The following is a 23,925-nucleotide window of genomic DNA, read 5'->3' as shown; positions in this document are numbered from 1 at the left end:
AAGATAAATACTGTAAAATGGTTGTCTGGTGTTCAAACCAAACATGAGGCACAGGGGAGAAGTAAGAGAAGTTTTCCTCGTTTAATTCATTTTGGTTTTTTAATCAAGATTACTTCTCTCATTCAGGACTGCTTTTCCTCATTCAGAGTAAAATGTTTGCATATTTGTTTCTCATTAAACTGCTTCTAATTCAAAATTTCCCTTGTCTTTTCAAAGAAAAGACTTGGGTGATTTTACTCTCCGCATGTTGTTTAGTTTTCTTAGTTCTGTTAGTATTCTTAGTGTGTGCCTTGTGCAATGAACAATTGTGTAGGCAGAATCAGAAAACAAAAGGTTATAGCATACATGGACATTTGGACCCTAAAATTAATTCTCTTCATCACATTTGCATTCTGGAGTGTCATGAGTTGGAATCCACTGTAGCTGCAGATTGGTTTTGACTCGCAAATTAGCATGAATGTAATTATGTCTGTTTAATGAAGTTTTACAACTGCGACTCTTCTCATGTAGTCTGCTTCTTTATCTCCCTGTTTTTTCCAAATACCTGAAGGGTTTTAGCTCAAGTAGCAGCTAATGGTACTCTCTACTGAATTAAACATAATCACAGTAGGTTCAAAATGAGCTAATTCAAACACACAAGATTTTTGGAAAGTTGTATTGATCTTAAAGTATTATTACATTAATAATTTCTCCAGATATTTTGAAGATTTATTTTTGGATTTATTGAGCCTGTGTTTAATAAAACATTCTTTTTCCTCACAAATAGATTTTCCTTTACCATATCAAGCAGAATTCTTCATAAGGAACATGAATGTAGAAGAAATGTTAGCAAGTGAAGTTCTTGGTGACTTCCTCGGAGCAGTGAAAAATGTATGGCAGCCAGAACGCTTGAATGCTATAAATATTACTTCAGCCCTTGACAGGGGAGGGAGAGTTCCACTTCCAATTAATGACATGAAAGAGGGGTAAGCATGTGTCAGTATGATGTTTTTGCTTCACTATTTTTTTGTTGTTGTTACTGAGAAGCCTAATATTTTTTCAAGTTTCTAAAAAACTTTGCAACTGCTGTTTTATGTTTTGGAATTAGATATGAAAAGTTTATTCATGGTCTGAGCCCCAAGTTTATTGTGTTAGAAACCACATCAACAGTGCACAGTTCCTATATATTGATGTTATAATCCAAGGAATACTAATAAATTCCATTAACTATAATTGGTAGTAAATATGGGGTTTTTTGTAATCCCAGTTTTACTTCTGAGCAGTCATTTGACATGCTTTTCAAGTTTTTAACTCTTCCAAATTCATTATGCTCAAAATTTTGAAGCAAGTTCTGATAGAAAAGAGATTGCAGAAATGCTTCAATTTCTGAGAGCAGTTAGCATGTAACAGTGTAATTTTTAGCTGCGCTCATGCTGAGTTAGTTATTTGATTCAAGAGCAGTTCTGACTTTCTTCTGAAAGTTGTAAAATGTCTGGGGAGCTCAGTTTACTGAGTGTAAACTGCTGGAATGGATTGTTTCCATTTGTGATTTGTAACCATAAATACTGTTCTAAACAGTATTTAACTGGAAACTAATAAGGATCCAGTTTTTTCAAATATGGTTTTGACAGTGCTTTTCTCTGGTGAAAGTGAAGATGCTTAGTTACTTTTAGATTATTTTAGATATTTTGGAATCAAATAGTATCTAAGAAAGGGATGAAGGTTCAAAATATGAGATGTGTGCAGAAAATACTGGCTTTTTCAGAATCCTTTTGTGTCTCTGGAGTTTTTGAGCACATTTAAAGAAGGAAAGTGACTTCTGTACTAGCCAGAGTAATAGCAGTCACTTAATACCAATGACTACACTTCAAATATTTAGATAATGCCTACTGTAACAAATGGCAGCCAGGACATAATTTCTGTTTCAAAATCCATTGGTACATTGTAACCTGGTGCAGCAGACTATTTTACATACAGTGTAGTAGCTCTTATTTTATGTATGTGATGCCTTGAGAAGGCTGACCTAGAACAGAGGCTAGACAGAGTTAAGAATAAAGCAGGTATTTACTGAAAGGCCTTAAAGGATACACCTTGGGCAGTACAAGAGCCTGGCCAGGGCTGCACTCAAGATGGACCCAAAATGGTCACAAAATGGACAACTGCTCATGAGATCTCACAGTTTTATAAGTTTTGGTGTATCTTTATATTGAGGTTAATTGTCCAATTATAGCTTCAGGTTATGAAGTCCCATCCTTCTTGTTTTCTCTCTTCAGTCCACCGTTTAGGCTTTTTACAGTTGTTTCAGGAGCAGAAGCTTTGTTAACTCTGGAGTAGTGAATCCAGGGTCCTTTGCCAGCATCTTAAGGCATCATATGGTAATGGTAAATCAAGTATTAGGTTTACCTTCAGCTTTCAGTATTCTGAAGCAAATTTTGTTCGCTGTGCATAGCTACAGTATGGAACCTTTCAGAAGAAACTGGGGGTTAGCATGTTCATAGCTGTATTAGGTTTAGCAATAACTAGTCATTGTGAATCTATTCTGAAAACATGGGAGGAATCTCTAAAAAATCTATGATGAGCAAGATTAAAGATTTCCTTAAAAAAAATGCTGCTATTTTAATACAATTTTCAAAAATAGTGCTGATTTACTTACATGAGGAAGCCACACTTGGAGCTGTTTGACTTCATAGAAATTGGCACCACTGATGGTAATGAAACATTTGCATTAACAAGCGAACCAGAATATGTTGTAATAAGCAGCTAGGAAAGTCCTGATTTCAGTCTGTTATTTGTATGCTTAAAGATATAAAAGTATACTATGAAGAAAAGTTATTTTAAGAAGTAATTTCAATCTTTAAATAACAGCTGAATGTTACTGTGTACAGCAATAATGTTTGGAAGAGTACATCATTGTCCTTTGGGGATTTGTGACACAACCTGCTGCTCTGTCACTCATCTCTTTCTGCAGTGTGTACGTGATGGTTGGGGCAGATGTTCCTTTCTCCTCGTGTTTACGAGAAGTGGAAAACCCACAAAATCAGCTGAGGTGCAGTCAAGAAATGGAGCCTGTAATAACCTGTGATAAAAAATTTCGTACTCAATTCCATATTGACTGGTGTAAAATCTCTCTGGTGAGTTATTTTATTATTGCATAGAAGTGATGTTTATAGAAGTACAGGTAAGAGTTTTGCCAGTCTGGTCAGCCAATGTTGCCAATTCCACTTTATTGTGACTGTTATTTTTTTCCATCTAGCAGACACTCTTAACCTGAAAGGATTTTGCTGTGCAGGCTAAATTCTGTTAGAGCTGAGCTCCAGTGAAACCACTGTATTTGTTTTCACTAGCAGTAAATTCTATAAATGGCCAGAGACCTCCAAAGCTTAAAAAACAAAAAGTAATGAGAGGTGTAGTTCGGTAATTGAGAATGCTGATCCTGCTGGTTACATTTCCCTAAAAAGTGTGTGCAGACATATATCTTTTCTCAGGTACTGATTCTACATTGACCAGTTAATACTACACTGTTAAAAAACTGTTCCTGAAAATTGTCTGTTTTATTTATGTCTCTGTTTTATGTTAAAAAATAAATAGAAAAAGAAATGAAAGTAATGTTGACTAATTAAATAATAAATAGGAACATTCTTCTCAGTCAGATGCAAGAAAAATGATAACCAAAACCTAGAGTATTTACCATGAAAGGAGAATAATTCCCAGAGAGACTTTTTAAGTTGTTTTGTTTTAGTTCCCATAAGAAAGATCAAGAAATAATGCAAAGAGAATGTTGCAGATAAATCTGAACAATGACAGTGAAGGTATATAAAATAAACTTAGATGGTTGTTAAGCTGCTTCAGATATTACCCAGGAGGAAGCTGAAAGGGAGATATTAAACACTGGATGGAAAAAACTTACTGAGTATAAGGAAAGGCATTCATACACAAAATTGATTGGAAAACTTCCAGTCTTTTCTGCCTATTCACTCTAAATTAGGAAAGGTTCTAGAAGATTGGAAAATACATGTTTCAAGATAATACCCACATTATTTGCTTTTTATTTGCTTTCTGTTGAGAAATTGTAAAAGGCCCAAGTGTACACAGCAATACTTACCAGCACCTGAAAAATAGCAGAAGGCAGCTGGTATTTGGAAAGAAAAAACTATGTCAAGTCTTCCATTTCCGTCTGCAAGGAAGAAGTAGAACCAAGGTGAAAAAGCAAACGTCATTCCTTCTTGGTAAGGTTTTTTTATACTGTCCACAAGCAAGCTCAGGAACACGGCCTAGATGAAGCTAGGACCTAGTGGAGAGCTGGTTGGTGGCCATAATCATAGCAGAATTAATAATAATTCCTGGCTATTCCTCATTAATAGCTGGATGATGGAATGTGCGTATTAAATTCAATTTGTAGTTCCCCATGAAATTGAAAGGATCTGCAGGTGCATTAAAGGACATGATGGAATTCAGAAACGTCTTGAGAAATTGGAGAAACAGTCTTGGAAAACAGGATGAATTTTAAAAGAAGCAGCAGAGGGATAATGCACTAAAGCAAGAATAGTCAGCAGTGCCCACACAGAAGGAAAATAAACTGGTTAGGAGTACTTCTTCAGAAAAAAATGCCAGGTAGTGGCAGTGGCTCATAAACTAATCATGAAGCAGCATTGTCATGCTGCTTTGAGAAAAGCAGAGATCACCCTGGGATGTGTAACAGGAACAGGCTTTCAGAGAAGTGTTATTTTCTGCAGCAGCTATAACACAGTCTTCTGGAATTTAGCACTTGTTTTGGCTGTGTGCCACAGTAACTGAATTTAAACTATCTCAGGGGTGTTTATTGTTGCCAGCAGCATTTCTGCTGTAACCTGCTGCATCAAAGGGAAAAGGGAGCCAAGATTCCCTCTATCTAATCACAATCTGCTTTCTCAAGGCAAGCTGAGAGACAGGAATTCTCCCCAGATCTATGGGCTGTGAGGGAGTTGAGGTCTATTTCCCATATCCACAATTTAAACAAGTGATAGAAAATAGAGCCATCATATCCTCATCCTCATATTTTTTATGAGCTGGTGTTGGCAGTTAGCACCCAAAGAATGGATGTAAGTTTGGGGGTCCCACATTCTGCAAGGATGGACAATGTAATAAGTGTTCCACTTGATGCTGCTCTCTGACACCTTGTTCTCACACTGTGTATGGGACTGTCAGTCACATCAGTAAGTACATACTTTTTGTGTGTTGTTAGGGTTTGAGATTCAGCTAAGCAGCCAGGTAGAACTCAGTGTACCTAACCAAGAAGATACTCTGGAATTAATGAGCAGAGATCAATTAACTTTTGTTTAACGAACACATATGTATGTGTGTGTGCACGTGCATTTGAGGCTCAGCGGGATTTCTGGAATTTCATAAAAATCTCTTCACCCATTCAGCCTAAGCTGTAATACAGCATTTTATGACTTGAAGTATAAGTGATAAAGAAGTGACCATCATTTGCAAAATTTCTTAATGAAAAGACAGACAAAAGGTCAAGCATGTGAGCAAATATATTTTATTTGTTTTAATGATCTGGAGATTAATGATCTTAAAGCTAGCACTAGTAAAATTTGACAGTAACATCTAACTGAAGATAACAAAAAAATGAATGCAGAAAATTAAGTCATCTGGGAATGGCAGTCCAAAGCAATAGGAAATTTAGCAGCAAAACAGGTTTGTATTTCTAGGATCATTGAGTACGGACACACACACACAAAAATTGTGAGCAGGAATGCAGCTTTTGGAGGCTAATTTAATTTGTGTGAGGGAGACAATGAGCTGTCCTTGGCAGCTCAGTTGATGGCTCTTGATTTTTTGAGCCCTGGATGTAAAGTGTGATATGAAGGAGAAGGAAGAACATTGTAGCTATGTGACTTCATTTTTGCCACATTTATGTAAGAGAAGACAGTATTATTATTTAGGAAGACTAGTAAGAAATGGATTAATTAATCAAAAAGAAATCAGAATGAGTTAATTAGGTTGCACTAAAAATGTTTACTAATTAGTACTCAAATACTGTTTGTGTGACATATGTCTAAAATTAATCTGTCAAAGACACGGTGTCTCTGGTAGGCACAAAAGAGAGTAGTAATATTGTAACATTACTTATTACACTGATCAGAAGCTTCATAAAATGAAAGCTTCTATTATTTAAAAAAAGTGGTAGGATTAAATCATATAGAATTTGTAAAATGTGTAATATGGTTCTTTTTGTATGTTAATGGTTAGTTAAATACCTGCCTATTTTCACATTCTGTTACTTTGCTATTTAATTGTGGTTTGTTTTTTTTTTCCTTTTTCTGTTTTTTTCCTGGGTAACAGGTTGACAATACAAAACAAGTTTCCACCTTTCAGGAAGTGATTCGTGGAGAGGGAATATTACCTGATGGTGGAGAATACAAGCCACCTTCTGATACACTGAAAAGCAGAGACTATTACTCGGATTTCCTAATTACACTGGCAGTGCCCTCGGCAATAGCACTGGTGCTTTTCCTAATTCTTGCTTATATCATGTGCTGCCGACGGGAAGGAGTGTGAGTACTTTAACATGCTAATAAGTAATTCTTCATTTTTCTAAGATTATAATGCATAGAAGGTTATTTGCTAGAATATCTCCATTGAGTTCATTATAAACATTTAAAACAGGCTAAAAGGTATCTGCTTGTAATTCTGAACTATTTTACACTTAAGCACATGCACTAATTTCCAAGCAAGTGGATGTAGGGCCTTTAGTTGTTCTAGAAAGGGTTAAAATACTCAACATATGCACAAAACTCCTCAAAATGTGCACAGCTCTCCAAAATGCCCCCAGCAAATAAAATACTAATAAAGGATCATTGGTTCAGGAAAATATTAAGTAATTTTTAAAATGGTAACTTTCATAACATAAACCTGGTTGAGGAGATTAACTGAATTAAGACATATTATCAAAGAAAAACACATAAAGGGAAAGCAGCAAGTAACGTGATTTCTGCCATTTCTTACACAAACTACAATTTCATTTTGTCACAGAATTTATTTTAGCCAGAAGCTTGTTCTTTAACCTGCATTTTTCATTTCCCTGTGTGTGTGTCTGTGTGTTTCTGTCACCACTATCACATCTCTCTACGTGCGTTCATCAAGGCCTCATCATAAACCCCGTTAAATGCTGCCAAGTTGCATTTAGCAATAACCTTGTCAGCATTTCCACATCATGTACTGTTTTCATCATCAGATAGATTAATGTTCCAACTATCAATGCTATTATTTAATTCATAAATTTTGTTTTGTTTTTAGGGAAAAGAGAAACATGCAAACACCAGAGTAAGTGTCTTCTTTCCTGTTATTTTTCTTTTACCATTTAATTTTCATTCTCAGTAGATCGTCATGCTTCATACATATGTGTCATAATCTTCTTTCATTCTCTCAAATTCATGGTTTAATTCATAAATGTGAAAGCTGCTTTTAAATCAGAATATTGGTAAAGGATAGAAGACCAGAATAAAAAGGGTTTGAAATTAAAGATGGTCAATTCAAAATAAAATAGTGCGGTTAGAATAAATATGTTAATATGCAATTAATACTCCTGGTTATTGGAGTTTCCAACTTGTCTTTTAAAGACAATGAAAAGGAGAATAAATATCCTGGAAGGTAACCAGTGCCTATAATATGGAGTGTTTTAAAATTAATTTACAAGCTTTTATGAATCTACCACAAGAATCAAGAGTTAACCAAAACTTTAACTGCAGGAAATAAATGAAACATCAGCCACAAACTGCACAGTCTTGAATCCTATGAAAAATATCTATTCAGACAGAAAAATCTAATGGAATAATTACTGCCTTAAAAAGTTAAATAAATATTTATTAATTTAACTATGTGAAGGTTGTAATTGTTGCACTGTAGTCTGTAGCATGCATCAAAGTCCTTGTACTTTAATAATAATAATAATAATAGAAAAATTCTCTCTTTTGATAGAGCACTTAAAGTATGTACTCACTATTTTATTTTCTTCTGACACAGCATCCAGCTGGTGCACCACAGTGCTATACAGAAATCAACCAAAGAGCTTCGTGACATGTCCAAGAACAGAGAGATCGCGTGGCCGCTTTCCACGCTGCCCGTGTTTCACCCGGTGACGGGCGAGATCGTCCCGCCCCTGCACACGGACAGCTACGACAACACCAGCATGCCTCTGATGCAGACACAGCAGTAAGTGTTCACTCTGGTTCTTAATGCTCACTGTGCTGCGTGTCCTAACTAGATTCCAGTGCTTGTCCTCCAAAATGTGCTCATTATGGGAGGATTCAGTAATGACTCTCTAGTTCAGGATTGCTCTGATGTTTGCATTTCCAGCAGGACGAAAGGCCTTCTGTTGTAAGATTAAATGGCTGGCTTTCAGTCTGCAACCATGCAAGAGGCTTGGCATGGGACAGTTAGATTTCTGCATGTTTTGGAGAAAAACTGCTTTTGACAGAGGAATCAATTAGAACTGTTCTATTTTAGACACCTTGTCTCTTGACCCATATTTTTGGGGTTCTGATTTCTGGGTTTCAAATCCAGACTTTGTAAGTTAGCCATGTACTTGTCACACATGGTTTGTGTTTGAAATGTTGACATTGAACATACTCCATTGCACAGATAATAAATTCAGACTTGCCAAGAAAAATGCTCATAGCCCTCTCCCGTTTCCATTGTTGCCACTCTTTCCAAGAAGAAACCAGAAAAATAATTAATTCCCTTTCCTTAGAGTTCATTTATCAGTAACGTAGTGAAACTGGTAAGGCAGACTGAATGCTTTGTGCATGTTCTAATTCAGACAGGTCCATAGAGCTGTAGCAAAGAGGCATTTCTGGGAAGGTTTGGTTAAGGTGCCTGGGGCTGAGCAGATCTGGGGCAGTCTCAGAAGGTCTCAGAAGTGGTTGGTATTCTCCAGTGCTGTGTTTTAACACCAGCTCCAGCTGGTACCTCCTCTGCTGGCAGGCCTGCATGGCCCCAGTGGTACTGGTCCTGTACCAGCTCTAACTCAGCCCTAATTTACACATGCTAGTCCTAAATTCCCTTCACAATGTAGAGCCATGCTGCAGGAGTGTTTTCTTCTCCCTGTCCCAAAAGCTAAATTCTCCAGAAAGGACAGCTGTATAAATTACTCCTTGTACAACTGCTGCAAAGTGCTCTGCTTCATCTTCTACAGCTTCTCTTCTATATTCAGAATAACAGTTTCTATGACTGGGGTGTCAGATCTTGTACCAAAGGCTTTCTTGAGTTATACATAAGGTATTTATCTGCTTCACCTACATTGTAACCTTTCTGTAGAAGCACCTCTATCTGGGAGTTGTTAAAATAGACACTTTAGCAGAGCACAAAAATGAAACTGCCTTGATAAGTGAACTGGTCTAACACGAAGAAGTAGCTGACCATTCATTCATTCCACAGCCAATAACTATGTTGCAAATGCTGTCACCTTTGCTGTAGACATGGAATATGGAATATTCACTTAGAGAAATCAAACTGCTGAATTTCAAAACCCATGGTTTTGTTTCTTGTTGCCTCTGGCATTCCACCAAGTCTGAACTTTTGAATGTAGCTGACAAGTGCAATAATAAGAACTACTTTCACACTAATTGTCTTTATTTCATGGTCTTGGCTAATGGACATCTGTATTTGTATTGTGAAAAAAGATTATTGCTTCATAAGAAAAAAAAAAGTGTAAATACTGAACTTTCGTCATAATACACTTCAGACTTTGTATGGAAGCATTAAAGATATTAAATGGTTTTTTATAGGAACCTGCCACATCAGACTCAGATTCCACAGCAGCAGAGTGCAGGTCAGTAAATACTCAGAAAAACACTCAGAATTATTAAGTGACCAGTGTGGAGAAAACACTAGTCAAAATGTATACAGTCTGTGGACAGTGAAAAGAATTTTCAAATAGAGTAAAGTATTAGAGAATTGTCATTTTAGAATTTTTTTATTTTTTTTTTTTTACATCAGTGAAAATTTTGGCATGGGATTGATTAAAAAAGGAAGAAATGCTATGTTAGGACTCTGCATGAGAGGCTAGAATTTGGTTCAGCTAACTTAGAAACCTCATATGGATAATTTACTGTTACATGAAGCTACAGCCAGATTCCCAAAGGCAATCACATGGTTCAGATTCTGACACTTGATAGGAAATTTAAATTTGTAATTCTCACCAATATTAGTTAAGCTTTGAAGAAGGAGCTCTTAGTTGCAGTTACGAGACATAATGTATTGGTACTGGGGAATCTGTGGTGAGGCACATCCATGCTTCAAGTTTCCTGTGTCATAGTCATCACTTTTATATCATTCTCACAAATGCTCATGAACTGACTGAGGTCAGAGTGACCATCAGACTGTGGACTGAGCCTCACTGTCCTCTCTACTTAGCATCTCAGGTTTGAGAAAAACCTACAGCCATAGCCATGTGAAAGGGGGTGAGGACCATACAAGGAAAAAGTAGAGGCCAAGTGTAATTTTTAAATATGCAAAGAGGTATTTAATCAGAACTCTAGAGATACGTATGTTTTGAACATAATATGGGAACTACAGCTCCAAGCAGATTTGTTTTAACTCAGGACTTACATAAGCAGCTTTCTTTTCATTGAAAATCCTTCTTCTTCATTACTGCTTTCGGGGATTAAAGGAGAATTTCGTATGACAACATTTCAAAGATTTGAGGCAAGTATATAATAGATGTTTCTCTCCATGCGGGTTTTGTTATGTGAAAATTAAAAACACAGGTACAAAAAGTCTGACAGCAGTTCTGGTAGCTTTGCCATTTGTGTTCTGCATTGTACATATGCTGGAAATGGTGGATGACCCTGGCAGTCAAAGCCTTGATCCAGGGCCTCCAGCAATGGGTTTACATTTAGCACAACTCTTCTCACTCACACTGTTTAGAAGGTAGAATCAAAGTGTCACATAGTGCTGCTCCTCTGCTATGACTGTTTAATTTCAAGAATTCCAGTCTGTCTTGCAGCAAATAAGATGTAAAATCACCTGGTAATACTGTACAGTGGCAGCAGTGAGGCATTTTTGCAAAGGTATGAAATACAAACTAGCACGGGTCTGTCACTTTTGAGTTGCACTGAAAAACTGCCCTAAAATTAGATCGTAAAAATTCTCCTGTGTCTGTATTTTCTGCAGTACATTATTTTTGTAGAATACAACTGTTCTTTCATATTAATCACAGATGCTGCCTGTGACAAGCTCTCAGAAATCCAGGGGGGTGGGTGGTGGAATGTATTTGGGACAGAGGGCGTTTCCTCCTCTTCCCTTGGTTTATCATAACACCTTGCTTTGTAGCTCAGATGTGCAGGTGACCCTGCAAGCACTTCCATGATATGATGGCATGTGCCTTTTGCAGCTTTTCTGAAAGGATATCCATAACTCCTTTTGCCAGAATGTTAGCTTTTCAGGAAGCTATGATTTAAAACAAACTTCAGGCACTACTAAGAGTTTTTTAGTAGCATGAATACAAACCTAGCCATCGATTTTATTGATCTGTTCAAGTAAGAGATTTGCAGAAATAGAATATCCTAAGGCCAAAAAACCTATAGAGTGAGACTTTAATTGTTAAATTTTCTTCCTTTCCTCACAGTAATATATTCAGGGAATTTAACATCCTATCAGTCACAGCTGTGAATAAGAAATTTTTATTTTAAATCTTCAGTAGATTGTATTTAGTAATTTGAAAAGCAGACCATGGATAATAACTGTTGTCCACTTCAGGAATTATCTGAATCCCCAGTAAGGAATAGTTTTATTTTAACCTTTTATAAAAAGGCAGACTTAATAGCTGACATAATGCTTGACTTTTTCACAAATTAAAATTGGGAAAGAATTATGTAAGAGGTGACAACTCCCATCTAATGTTTATTACACTGATGAAAATTGCTACTGGTCTCCATTATGAACAGATACATTAGGTTTTATAATTGTCTCTCTGTCAGTAGGCAGAATTCACAAGCACTGTTAAAGGTGCTTAGATGAAAAATCTTTTAGGGTATTCCTATAAGTAAAAGACTAAATATTGCATGTACACTATGTTCCACCTTTTCTGTTTTGTGCTTCAGCCTCCCTATGAAGCCTGTTAGATCCCCCCAAATAGAAAGATAAATTCCCAGTTAATCTTTTCCCAGCCTTCTCCCTTCCCAGAAGAATGCTTTGTCATGTGTATGTCATCTTTTCACCCAGGTTGTACTTGGAGTGTTTCTCCAATGTGGTTGTTGATAAAGGAATAATAAATACCATTTATGTGCTGTGCTCATACTTGACAGTTGAGTACTATTGAAGCATCATGTGTGACTGATGGATTATATAAATTCTCATCTATTTGCAGGTAAATGGTATTCCTGAGGAAAGAAAACTAACAGAAGCAATGAATTTGTAATCAAAGAAGGCAGCAAATTGTCTCACTTCCTTATTTGTTCTGGTTGATGCATGACTTTTTCTGGTGTATATTGTGCATGCCCACAGTATTATGATGCTTTCAGTGCCAGGAGTACAATCACTTCCATATAACTGATGTACTGTATCCTTTTGTACTTTGGACATTTTTGACAATTTGTAAACACTTATAACTTTTTATATTTGTTACATTCTGAAAGTAATCTTTAATGTATATATATATACATATATAGATGTATATGTATGTATATATATATGTGTGTATTAATAAATATCAAGCTTTATTCTGTCTTGTGATCTCTCCTGAAAGTTTTAACAGGGAAATCAAAACTTTAGAGATTGAAAGGATTTCAGACCATTAATGGGATGATATAATTGCCTAACATTTGCACAGGAAAAGCTGTAGTGGACAAGCATGAAAACTTGTGCAACGTGATGAGGCTCAGAAATAGTATTGCACATATATTAGGTATTAATTTTTTAGAGATTACCAAATATAATGAGTAAAGTTATTTTTTAAAAATAAATAAATAACCCCCCAGAGAAAATAACTGAACTACTCATGATAAAAATTGGATTTTTGCTCTTTTACCAGATATTTATGCTATTTCAGATCTTGTAAGCAATAAAGCATTTAAAATCTGTCCATTCATTCATCTGGTTATATTAGTAGAAACTGTTACAAACTAATGTAGGTAAAACTTAATGCCTGCATTAAGTAATAATAATAATAAATAAGGGTATAATTTGGTACAGTATACCTGGACTAAGTCTTTAAAAACACTCTTAATTTTTTTTTTGTGATATTCCCAATAAACAACCCCAATGCTGTTTATTTTTTATATCCTCCAAATTTTTTTTTCATTTTTGGAGCACAAACTGTCGTGGGAGAATTACATATCCAGTAAACCAGGGATTATATTTTCACATCTTGAAAAGGACTTAATTAAAGGCATACTTTGCTGGGAAGTGGTTTTTTTGAGAGGCATTTGTCCATGCAGCTGAAAGCTCAATAATATATGGACTTTGCTAAAAGGATCTGAACTGGGGTTTCCATGGTTTTCAATAGACAACTATAATTCACCTACTGACACTTTTCACCAGATTTTAAATGAATTTCTGATGCTTCTTTAAATCTTCAAATTTAAGGACATCACACAGGACTTCAGGGTCTGCAGCTGTAGCAGCTGACACCAAGAGTTTCTTGGGGTTTTACCTCAAAGCATGGTATTGTTTTAAGCTGACACTTACACTTTGTCTTTTTTTCTGTAATATTTTCTCTTTCAGAAGCTGTATGTTCATCAGGACATTGCATTGTAAGCAGAAAACTGCGTCTGCTTTAAAATTGCTAAGTGCTGGCTACATTTCCTTAGCTGAGGTTCCTGAAGTCTCTGCTAAGAGAAATTTGAGTAGTTTTGGAATTTAAGACTGAGGATAAAAGGAATCTGTAAAATGAGGTCATTTTGTATAAAGACCAAAATAGTTGCTCTTGTTTTTGTGGTTTTTTGTTTGTCTTTGTTTTTCTCTTTTTACAGTTATGACCCAGTTCTGTCAAATAACAGAACCTTAATTTACCTTAATTTTTAAGCACCACTGACGTGTTTGTAGGCTCGGACCTGAATGCAGGATCTCAGCAGATAGAACAAGTCCTGAGCTGCTTAGACTAATTTTGAGCACCAACTATGATAACTATGGCAGCAAAGTATATAAGCAGTGCTCAGTATGTGGTACCTACTTGTATATTGTCAGACCTTCAGAATCAGTTTACAAAGCTGCTCTGCATGCTCAGCACAGCCCACCAGACATGGCAGCAAATCCTGCTGGTGGTTGTTAGACCAGGTTGTTAGACCATTCAAGCTGAGAAGTTAAAGACAGATCACGAAACAGGGGGAATAAAGAGCCATTCCTACTCACTTTCCAAGTGGCATCCATCATGCCTTCCTACCTCATCCAAAAGATACCAGGGAAGAGACTTCACCAGTCAATCAGCCTCCTCAGAGGCACCCCCCCTTCTTTCCAGCAGCTTGGATGGTTATCAGTGAAAAGGCAATCAAAAACTGCACACTGAGGTTTATAGCAAACTAAACATTTTCATCTCTTACCCAAGCTGAAAAAAAAAAAATTGAGGTACAATCAGCATTTAGCTTCTATTAGTTTATACTACTATTTTCAAATGTATCAGCTGTCAGTGTTTTGAAACCAAAATGAATGGAATGGATTTTAAATAATGATTTTTAATGCAATGTAGGATTTAAACTTTGTAAATAGTTCTGGGTGTGGATCATAGTAATTTCTGATAACTCCAGGATGACATGACAATCAATGGATCTACCAGTTGAGCTGCTCCCACCTTATTTGTACTAATGTAACAGTGCTGATATATTTAAGGAAATAAACTGTTACATACATGCATAAAGAATCTTGTTTGTAGCAGTGGAGGCTCCGCCTATTTTGAAAATAACCTTATGATGTAGGTTGGCTATTAAGAACCTGAACTATTTTATGATTGAAATCTTCATTTATCTGAGGTAAGTTTAATAACAAATTATTTATTTTTGCTTATTAAACAATTACTCTGAAAGCATAGATTTATAAAGCTGGTTAAAGACAGTGGCTAAAGAATTATTAGTAATTAAGACAGTAAATTCACAGCCTCTTTTAACATTATATGATGGCAATATGAATTGATATTGTATTAAGTTTCAACCAAATTAAACAGAAAGCCCTACACATCTCTTTGTACATACATGAAATGTATAGTCTAATAAAACAGAAAACACAAAGTAGTGAAGTTGTTGCCTGATTATTTTACAAAAGGGTGCCTAAACAACATTGTTACAGCTGATAATGTTCCAGCCATAATACTGCACGGTCAGGTCTGAGACCTGGGCTAGAGCTAATGGTGTGGGGTTTGTTTAACTGGGGATAATGCCTGACTAGATGCCCTCACTGGAGAGGGTTTGCCACACTTAATATCTAATGTGTGTCCCTGAACTGTGATTCTCCCTGCTGATAAAATCAGGAGCTTTGGGGAGCACAGAATATGCTGATTTGGGAAGGGACTCATCAAGATGATCAAGTCCAACTCCCAGCCGTGCACAGGACAATCCCCAAGGGTCACAGCACGTGCCTGAGAACATTGTCACAATGCTTCTGGACTCTGGCAGCTTTGGTGCTGTGACCACTTCCCAGGGGAGCCTGTTCAACCACCCTCTGGGTGAAGAACCTTTTTCCTGATATCCAGCCTGAACCTCCTGACACAATTTCAGGCCATTTCCTTGTGTCTTGTCATTGCTCACAAGATTAAAGAGATTGGTACTTCCTTTGCTTAAGGATCCCCTTCTACTGCGAGTGGGATTTAAATAGCTCAAGTAATTCTGTAACTCAAGCAAGTCTTAAAGATGGGCTTGGTTTCTTGATGTTGCCAGACCAAAGAAAGACAAGCCAAGTCAGTTCCTCTGCTTTCCTGCAGAGCTCTGCTGCAGAGTTCCTAGCAGGGAAAAGTATCCGATGTCTCTGCTGCAGAGCTCTTCTGAGGGCCCCCGAGCTTTGGCTACTGGAGCTGTAATTTCATCAGAGCAGTGCAATTTACTGCAGAGCAGTCTTCCTGCATTGCATCTGCCTCAGTTTGTGATACAGAGAACTGCAGCACAGCTAGAGACAAGCAAGAGAGAGCTTTTACTTAAATGATGCTGCTGCCATTACAAAAATAAGCATCCACAGCACATTTATTTAATGTTTAAATTACTTCATATTTTTACATAACCTGAAAAGAAAATATATTTATCCCACATACAGTAAAAGTAAACAAGTGCATTATTTCGAACATTAAAAATAAATCTTTTAACCAAGTCTGTACAACAGATAAATAGAATTATATCTACAATAGTTATGTTGTGAAGAACAAAACAAAAATTATCCCTCAAGCTCACAGTTCCCTGTTGCTCATAATACTGGCATAGATGAAGGTTATGCTTGCTTATCCCCCACTACAGTGTCCACCTACACCCTTTCATTCGGTCACTTAAATGTATTGATCGATGAGGTTAAATTCCCAAGCACTGGAAGCAATATGCACACAGAACAAACAGCTGAGTATCTGTCCAGTATCTTGAAAACAGCTGGCAGGCTTAGTAAAACTGCTGAATTTGGGGGAAGTGAATGATTTCTTTTTTGTTTTTATTATGAATGACTGGTCATTCTTTGAAAGAAACTGTTCTCCATCACTCTTACACAAGAAAATAAAAATTGAAATAATTATTTTCATAACTTTGTTTTGCATTCATTCATGGCTGCAAGATTGAATTCAATGTTTTACCTGGGATAAGAACAAAAACATGCATGTGACAGTATATATGATATAAATTAGGATGATGTTGTTTATAATCATACATAATTGCACATATGTTTGGAAAATAATATTGTGTTCATATTTTTGACACCTAACAAATAATAAGAAGAATAAAATGAAAAAGCAGAGGTCAAACTATTACTTGAATCAAACCAACAACCAACCAAGAAATGTCCATAACTTCACTGATAAGTAGAATGTAAACAATAGCTTGTCTCTGCCACACTGAAGGACTATTTCTTTCAATTATAGGGTTTTTCCTAAAGGAAAAAATTAGTAAGAAATATTGGGCACTGCTGAAAAGGATGGGAAAAAAGTTTTCTCCAAACAGCTCCAATCTCATTTCACTTGTAAATCGGAGACTCAACCATCTGCATGCAACAAAGCTGACCACTCAATCCCTCCTGCTCATGATACCAACAGACTGACTAGCATCCTCTGAAATGAAAATGTTATTACAGCATAGAATATGGCACCAGTTCCCTAATGAGACCTAATTCAAGGTCACCTACAAACACAGGGAGACTGTCAAAGATCACAGTTCCCCTAAGATCTAATGGAGTGGATATTATGGGATTCCATCTGACTGAAAAAGCCTGGAGGGTCTTCCAAAAATTTCCCATCTTGAACTGAGTCTCTGAAAATTATTCATTTGTTTGTTCACTGGGATTATACACAGAACTACACACAGTTAAATGAACTAGTGAAAAATTTATGAAAAAGCAAACAATTTTAGGAAGAAAACACAAATTCTCTTTATAAAAAGATTTTGTGTCAGGATTAATCATATTTGCTGAACACATGTTAAATTTCTAAAAAAACCCCTCATAAAACTTTATGTAAACTTGTATATAATCTTCAATCACTGAATTGATGATTACTTTTTATTTCCACATCTAAAGGGTTTCATATAACGTATTTCCACCCCAAACACTAATTTCTAACCAGCAAATTACCACTTTGTTCAGAACAATGCCCTGGTCTCACTGCCTCAGCCGGGGGCGGCGGTTCCGGAGGCTCCGTGCCGTGTGTGCTGGAATGGCCTCTCGCCATGGGCTCGCCCAGCGCCAGCTGAATCCCGTCATGTGCCCGTGATACTGCTCAACCACTGCACTGCTTCACGTCTCCTTTCAACAGATATGTAAACAGCAACAAACATCCAGTAGAAAAGACTCATTTTCACATGCAATTCTGTACAGTGCACTCTTGTTTCTCAGATTATTTGAGAAGGCTATTTTCACACAAAATATGTACATTTCCACTATATACATTTTTCACACGCTTAATTTAAATGTCTTCTTGTACCTCCAGTTGAGAATTTTTGTTCAGGCAGACACAAAGTAAACCTGAAGAAAGTTTCCAAGTTAATGCCTTGACTGATCTTGCATTGCTGAGAAGAAGTGTAGTCCAGAAAAAAATCCAGCTATGCATAGCATCCTTTTCAGCAGAGTGGAGTTATCTTTAGGAACCACAATCTGTGCAAGATCATTAGTGATCTGAGAAATCTCATGTGCCACGCACACAAATATGAAAGTGCTGACAAGAACATTAAACACTGGATATCCAGGAATGAGCACCAAGATCCCCTTTGTGTCTGCTGCCAGCCAAATATGGTATTGGCAAATGAAAAGCTAAAAGAAAAAAAAAAAGTATTTAACAGTACTTATATATGTAAATATTTTACTTACTAAACCACATATAATTATTACTATTGCATCAACTGACACACTTTTGCTTAAGTTAAAAGCTGCTTTCTACATGTTTTTGCTACAAAACACAACCATGAGCTTGTTGAATCACATAGTGAAATAGGTTTTCTTGGCCCTTCACCAAGCGCATACTGGATATACTCCATCAGAGCAGGGAAGAATCTGCCTCCCTCAGTTACTGTCTCTGGTGAGGGTCTGAACAGACATGCCTGCAAATAAGGGAGAATGCTTCACCTGCTGATGGGTGCACAACTCCCTGGAGCTGATCAGCACCTAAAACCCACCAGGAATTGGAAGAGTGAAATGTGATCCTTTAAAAAACCCACAAAATCCTGTACTCTATAAACACTGTACTGCAATGAGTTTCTCCTAGAAATATATTTTAGCAATACAGTACAATGCCACATTTAGTATCACTAAACAGCAAATAAAAGGGGAAGCAAGATAATTACTACTGTTTCATAATATACACTCAGTGGAACAAGGTAACACTTGCATTAAGAAGGGGTTTATTTGTAATAGTACATTTCTTTATTAGTCACAAAAAGCTTGCTACGGCAAACACATTTAAAAGTGTACTTATACTAGTAAGCATAATTCATGCAAATTCTTCAACCAGCATAAATTCTTATCTTCCAACTGCATATACCTCACAGCACACTCCAGCATTTAATTCCCACTCTCACAACCTTAAATCACCCCATCCCCTAAAACAGTACAAGAATTAAGCTTGGTCCTGTGAGACTGCTATTTCAGCCATGATTTTTAAGTGCAACAAAAGCTATAATGCTAAAAGAGGTCAAACATGACAGCATGGCATTTAGCAATCCAGTAAGTGTTTTCTCTATGTGTTATAGTCCAATCTAGACAATAACACCACCTCTCTAAGTTTTAATTCACTGTACTTCCAGTCATTTTACTTACCTCTAAGGAAATTTTGCCAAACCAGGCGAAGAATGAGCTATACACAGATCGGACATATCCAGGAATGTTCCTGATGAGGATGAAAGCTAAAATCTTTATTTTTAAAAAAAACAAAAAAGGGTAAAACAAAGAAAGTGACTGTGGATGATAAACCAAACAAACACGTAAAAGGTGTATCAATTTTCACTGCACTAAGTGAAATGCATCATGCATTAAAATTTCTTTAAAAGCTAATAAAAATATAAACCAAACAAAAATTCATGCAGTTTATACTTAACAAAGTAGATATTGAAACTAAAAATATTGTACACCCATTCTTACAGCACAGCAGGTCATATTTACATCTCCAGTAGAATTGTGGCCTTGATGCTGTCAGGTGTTACTACATGTTTCCCAGGCATGGCCACAAAACATGTTACACCATGCCAGCCTAGAATGAAGGTGGCCACAAATCTGAGTTAACCCTCAATTTTTAAAGAGATGCTGTCAAGATGGACAAAATAATATTAAAAAATTAAGTCTCTCTTGCTGGCCCTCAAAAGAGCAGGACAACTTAATGAGAAAAGAAATGGCACAGAATGAGACAGCTGGGATATAGTGGGGCAGGGGACACAGCAAGAGGAACATCTATATTTAAGAAAACCACATGTATGGCCTTGTGGCCACTCTTCTCTGTCTGGAAGTGACTACAGGATCCCACAGGTTGATTTCTCCACCAATACCTCCCAAACACTCCTGCTTTTCTACACCCTTCTTCTCTCCCACTTGTTTTCCACTGCTACGCAAGTAGGCAAAAGTTGGGCTTGGACCTAAATGGCACATATGAGACCTACACTAAAGACATCCAGATAAATCAAAACCACAATCAGTGTGCAATTTCAGTGCTTACAGGCAATGAAAAACTGACTAATGTTAAATTCTTTTTCACTTTCAGACACGGGAATGAAATTCAATATCTGACATTCCATGCAAAAGCACAAATATACTTACAAACAATTTTTAAAAGAACTCAAGTAAGAACAGACTAGATTCTATCACTGTACTCAAAAGGACTAATAATTACCTGCACAACAGAAACAGAAGGATGTAGCTCATTGCACTCTGTCTTGTTTTTACAGCTACTAGCCCAAATAGAGTAGGTCTAAAAGATATTAAAAAATTAGTCTGTGAAGCAATTATATGTACATTTAAAAATGAATCAAGAGTACAATATTTTGAATTGCTTTAGTATTAGTTGGTTCACTCAGATGTGGGACAATAGAGAAAAAAAAGACATGACTTTTGTGTTTCTCTCAAATTCTTCTTTGCAACTAATGAATCCTTATCTGATGAATAATTATTAATACAACTTTTATCATCAAAAATAGACAAGCCATCAAGTGTGGAGATAAAGCTGTGTTATCTATCATGTTATTTTTATGATCCTATTTTCTTTTAAGCTTTGAAATTAATTGAAAGAGTTATGTTTTCATCTACATCTGACTGAACAGTAAAATATTTTATTGAGTAGACAGGGAGGTCTGTACAGAAAAACCCAGCTGAAATATCTCCAGATAAAGATTTGAGTTTTCAAGGTTTGTTATATAATACTGACTAAACAACTTCAGTAAACTTATTTTTCAAATATTTACAAACCTGATTACACTAGGTTAGAATAGGTACTTACCAAAAAGGACACAATTGAAATAAATAATAAAACATTTGAAACTCTGTTGGAGAAAAGAGGATCTCCTTTTCCTTCTGATATCATCTGACGCTTCTGCAATGCCAGATAAATAAAAGCAAACAGCATCCCATGAAAAACCACCTGTAAAAGAGTTATAAAAAACACCTGTAAAAGTTATGTTTCAAAAGGTCCCTTCCCAGATTTACAGAAGCAAACAAAACCAGAGTTTCTACAGAAGATAGTCATAAACTGTGTTTTAAACTCAACTCAAAACCTACAAATAAAGAACCTTTACTAATGGTTCAGAGAGCATTAAAGACAATGAAACTTCAAGAAGCTTTTAAGTACTTACTATCCCCTCTGAAATCTATGCCAGCACTGAAAAGGCTTTCTCTGGAGAAAAACCACAAGTCTCTGGCTTTCTCCCAAACTGGCAGGTGAAAACATTCAAGAAGCAGGACAGGTGCTTCCCTCTCTCACAGACAATTCTTCAACAGAGTGTTTTACAATCATATGCCAAGTTCTCATTAGCTGGCAACACGAGGCTGTTTCAGGCCCACGCAGTGCCTGTCCTCTGCATTTATTTTGAGCTCTGCTCTTCAGCAGCACCACCCAACACACAGTTTTCACAGCAGATGCCAGGCAGGGTGTGACAGCGCTCTGTGACCCAGACTTCACCTCCCAGGGGCCCCAGAGGGACACACGTGTGACCGACCCCGTTAAGGGTAAGTCTAACACATAAAAGCTCCCGTCTAAGAAACTCCACTTACCTTTTCTTTCCAAGAAGGAAAGAAAAAAAGATCAATGTCTCCCTGTTCTATTCACCCACTTTGTAGGGTCAATAACTGGAAGCAAAGCACTTTCCCAGTAGAAAACCATTTAAAAAAACGTACAAGAACAGTCTGGTTTGGGCACCAAGACCCTGATTTTAAGGTTTTAAATGTCACCTTTAAAGAAATATATCCTTAATTGATTCAACTTCCAGGAAGTATTATTAAGAAAGCCATCACAGTAGTTTTCATTGTATTTCAACAGCCTGAAGTGCTACAGGTGTTAAATTTTCACAGTAAAATTTTTGAGAAAAGACAGATCTAGGATACTTTATATTTAATTTTTTAAATCCGGAAGCAAATAAATCAAGCTTCATCCTTTAAGCAAGGCTTTGATAGACATTTGCAGAACTAAAGTGCATGTAGCTTGGTCTTTTACTAAATACCGAAGCAAACAAACTCCTGTTTTCTCTGGAGGAAAGGAAAACAACCCTTCCTCTTCCCACAAATTAAAACACACACTTCAAAGATGAGTATAAATTTATGCAAATGTTACATACATAGCGATCCAGCTTCCACCTAAACCACCATTCATAGACATTCCCATTCAGTTCAAAACACTTGGACAATGGCCAAAATGAAAATATCTTCTCAAATGCACCCTGTAAAAGACAAACATGGAAAAAGCATTAACACTGATGTCAACTGTGTTTACTAAATTTAAATCAATAGCATGCTTAATACTATTCTATCCTTATTTCACTAGCTACATGCACCAGAAAAATAACAGGATTCTTTAGAAGCCTCTCCCCCACAAAAAAATAAAAAAGACAAAAAAAGAAAAAAGAAAAAAAACTTCTTCACATGAGATAGAGTTTGAGTTTTGCCTCCCCTTAAAGTATTTGCAAGCCTTCCATTTTGTACTGCTTCTCAAAGGGAGAGATCTACTAACAGGCTGTGATAAGGAACATGCATGCACTCCAAGACGACAGTTCAACAGGATAAAAACCAGTGAGGGATCAAAACCACATAACCCCCCTGTTTATCTTGGAGTGACAAACTCTGCCCTGACTTCTGTCAGCTGTACTTACAGCATGCAGTTGTTGCTAATTTGGCCTGAGAACCAATCTTTTGACGTGGTATCAAAGCCAACACTAGGTCTCTAAGAGACACAGAACTTGACTATCACCATATGCATCCCCATATGCTGGCAAAACCCACTAACTCTAAGCACATAAAAAACCCCCACCCCAAACCCACTGCACAGGCCCTTGTATTTACTACATTCACAGCAGTACATTGAAAATATGTCAAAAATAATAAACCAATGAGTAAGTCACACAGTTGTGGTTTTTCCAGCACCCACACTAATTCAAATATGAGAAGAAATCAAAAGATTCTTTTTTATTTTTCTTCTGTATTTATGACACTAGAGAAAATATACAAATTATGAGCACATCAAAAAGTAGAGACAGGTAATAATATACTCTTGAGTAGTTAAAGATAAATATAGCCAGGATTTACAAACCTGAGAATATGACAGAAAATATATACATGTCAGTAAGCAAATCAGTTTCAGCAGTAAACCAAAGTGCCACAGGCAGTTCCCTGAGGAAGAAATAAATTAATCATTATACTATCATTAATTTTTCAATAGCAAACCCCAAGACACATTAAATAATAATGCCAATTATTTAGTGTAGCTGTGCTTTGTAATAGATCCATTCATAAATAAATGTTCAAATATTACCTGCAATATTTTATCACTATCTACATTTAAATTTTACTTTAAGCTATTAAAATAAGCATTCACAGCAATTAAAAAGCTATTTAGCCTAAACTGAGCTTCATGTCTAAGACAGGGACAAAACACATAAAGAAGAGAACGCAGGTGTTCAGACAGAAACACTGTTTTAAAACCTCAGCTTTCCCAAACACTCTGCATAGGCAGTCCTTATTCTAGGTTGTCCTGGGGTGACTTTATGATACTGGTATCCCCAATCGTCTGGTTTATGTTATATATTAAGTTCTGCACCTTTAAGACTGGCTTTGAGAGCAAGAGAGGGGGAAGAAGAAGCGCACAGTGTGTTAAGGAAAACATCA

The 23,925-nt window shown here is 36.5% G+C and overlaps 2 protein-coding genes across 11 annotated transcripts in view; one reads left to right on the top strand and one right to left on the bottom strand.

The window, feature by feature from the left end:
• SGCE (sarcoglycan epsilon) overlaps nt 1-15,189 on the top strand; it is a 33,290-nt gene extending 18,101 nt beyond the window's left edge. For 3 of the 8 annotated variants that reach the window (XM_015617846.2, XM_015617847.2, XM_015617841.3), the window contains 8 exons: nt 767-965; nt 2,948-3,110; nt 6,310-6,521; nt 7,264-7,290; nt 7,990-8,178; nt 9,753-9,796; nt 10,637-10,671; nt 12,335-15,188. In XM_015617846.2, coding sequence (XP_015473332.1) covers nt 767-965; nt 2,948-3,110; nt 6,310-6,521; nt 7,264-7,290; nt 7,990-8,178; nt 9,753-9,796; nt 10,637-10,671; nt 12,335-12,385 — 920 coding nt within the window. In that variant the 3' untranslated portion in view covers nt 12,386-15,188. Of the gene's footprint in view, nt 1-766; nt 966-2,947; nt 3,111-6,309; nt 6,522-7,263; nt 7,291-7,989; nt 8,179-9,752; nt 9,797-10,636; nt 10,672-12,334 lie in introns of all 8 variants that reach the window. The other 5 variants (XM_015617842.3, XM_015617844.3, XM_015617843.2 and 2 more) reach the window with 5 other exon arrangements.
• An 872-nt stretch (nt 15,190-16,061) lies between these two features.
• The window catches only part of CASD1 (CAS1 domain containing 1), a 29,115-nt gene continuing 21,251 nt past the window's right edge, over nt 16,062-23,925 (bottom strand). For all 3 annotated transcript variants that reach the window (XM_015617839.3, XM_015617840.3, XM_033511851.1), the window contains 6 exons: nt 23,351-23,430; nt 22,383-22,484; nt 21,053-21,193; nt 20,450-20,527; nt 19,387-19,479; nt 16,062-18,384 (listed from right to left, as the gene is read on the bottom strand). In XM_015617839.3, the coding sequence (XP_015473325.1) occupies nt 18,118-18,384; nt 19,387-19,479; nt 20,450-20,527; nt 21,053-21,193; nt 22,383-22,484; nt 23,351-23,430 (761 nt within the window). In that variant the 3' untranslated portion in view covers nt 16,062-18,117. The remainder of the gene's footprint in view (nt 18,385-19,386; nt 19,480-20,449; nt 20,528-21,052; nt 21,194-22,382; nt 22,485-23,350; nt 23,431-23,925) is intronic.

Source organism: Parus major, chromosome 2, assembly GCF_001522545.3.
Source record: "Parus major isolate Abel chromosome 2, Parus_major1.1, whole genome shotgun sequence".
NCBI lineage: Eukaryota > Metazoa > Chordata > Aves > Passeriformes > Paridae > Parus > Parus major.
Note: the sequence above shows the minus strand (reverse complement) of the source record. Positions and strands in the feature narration are given on the sequence as shown.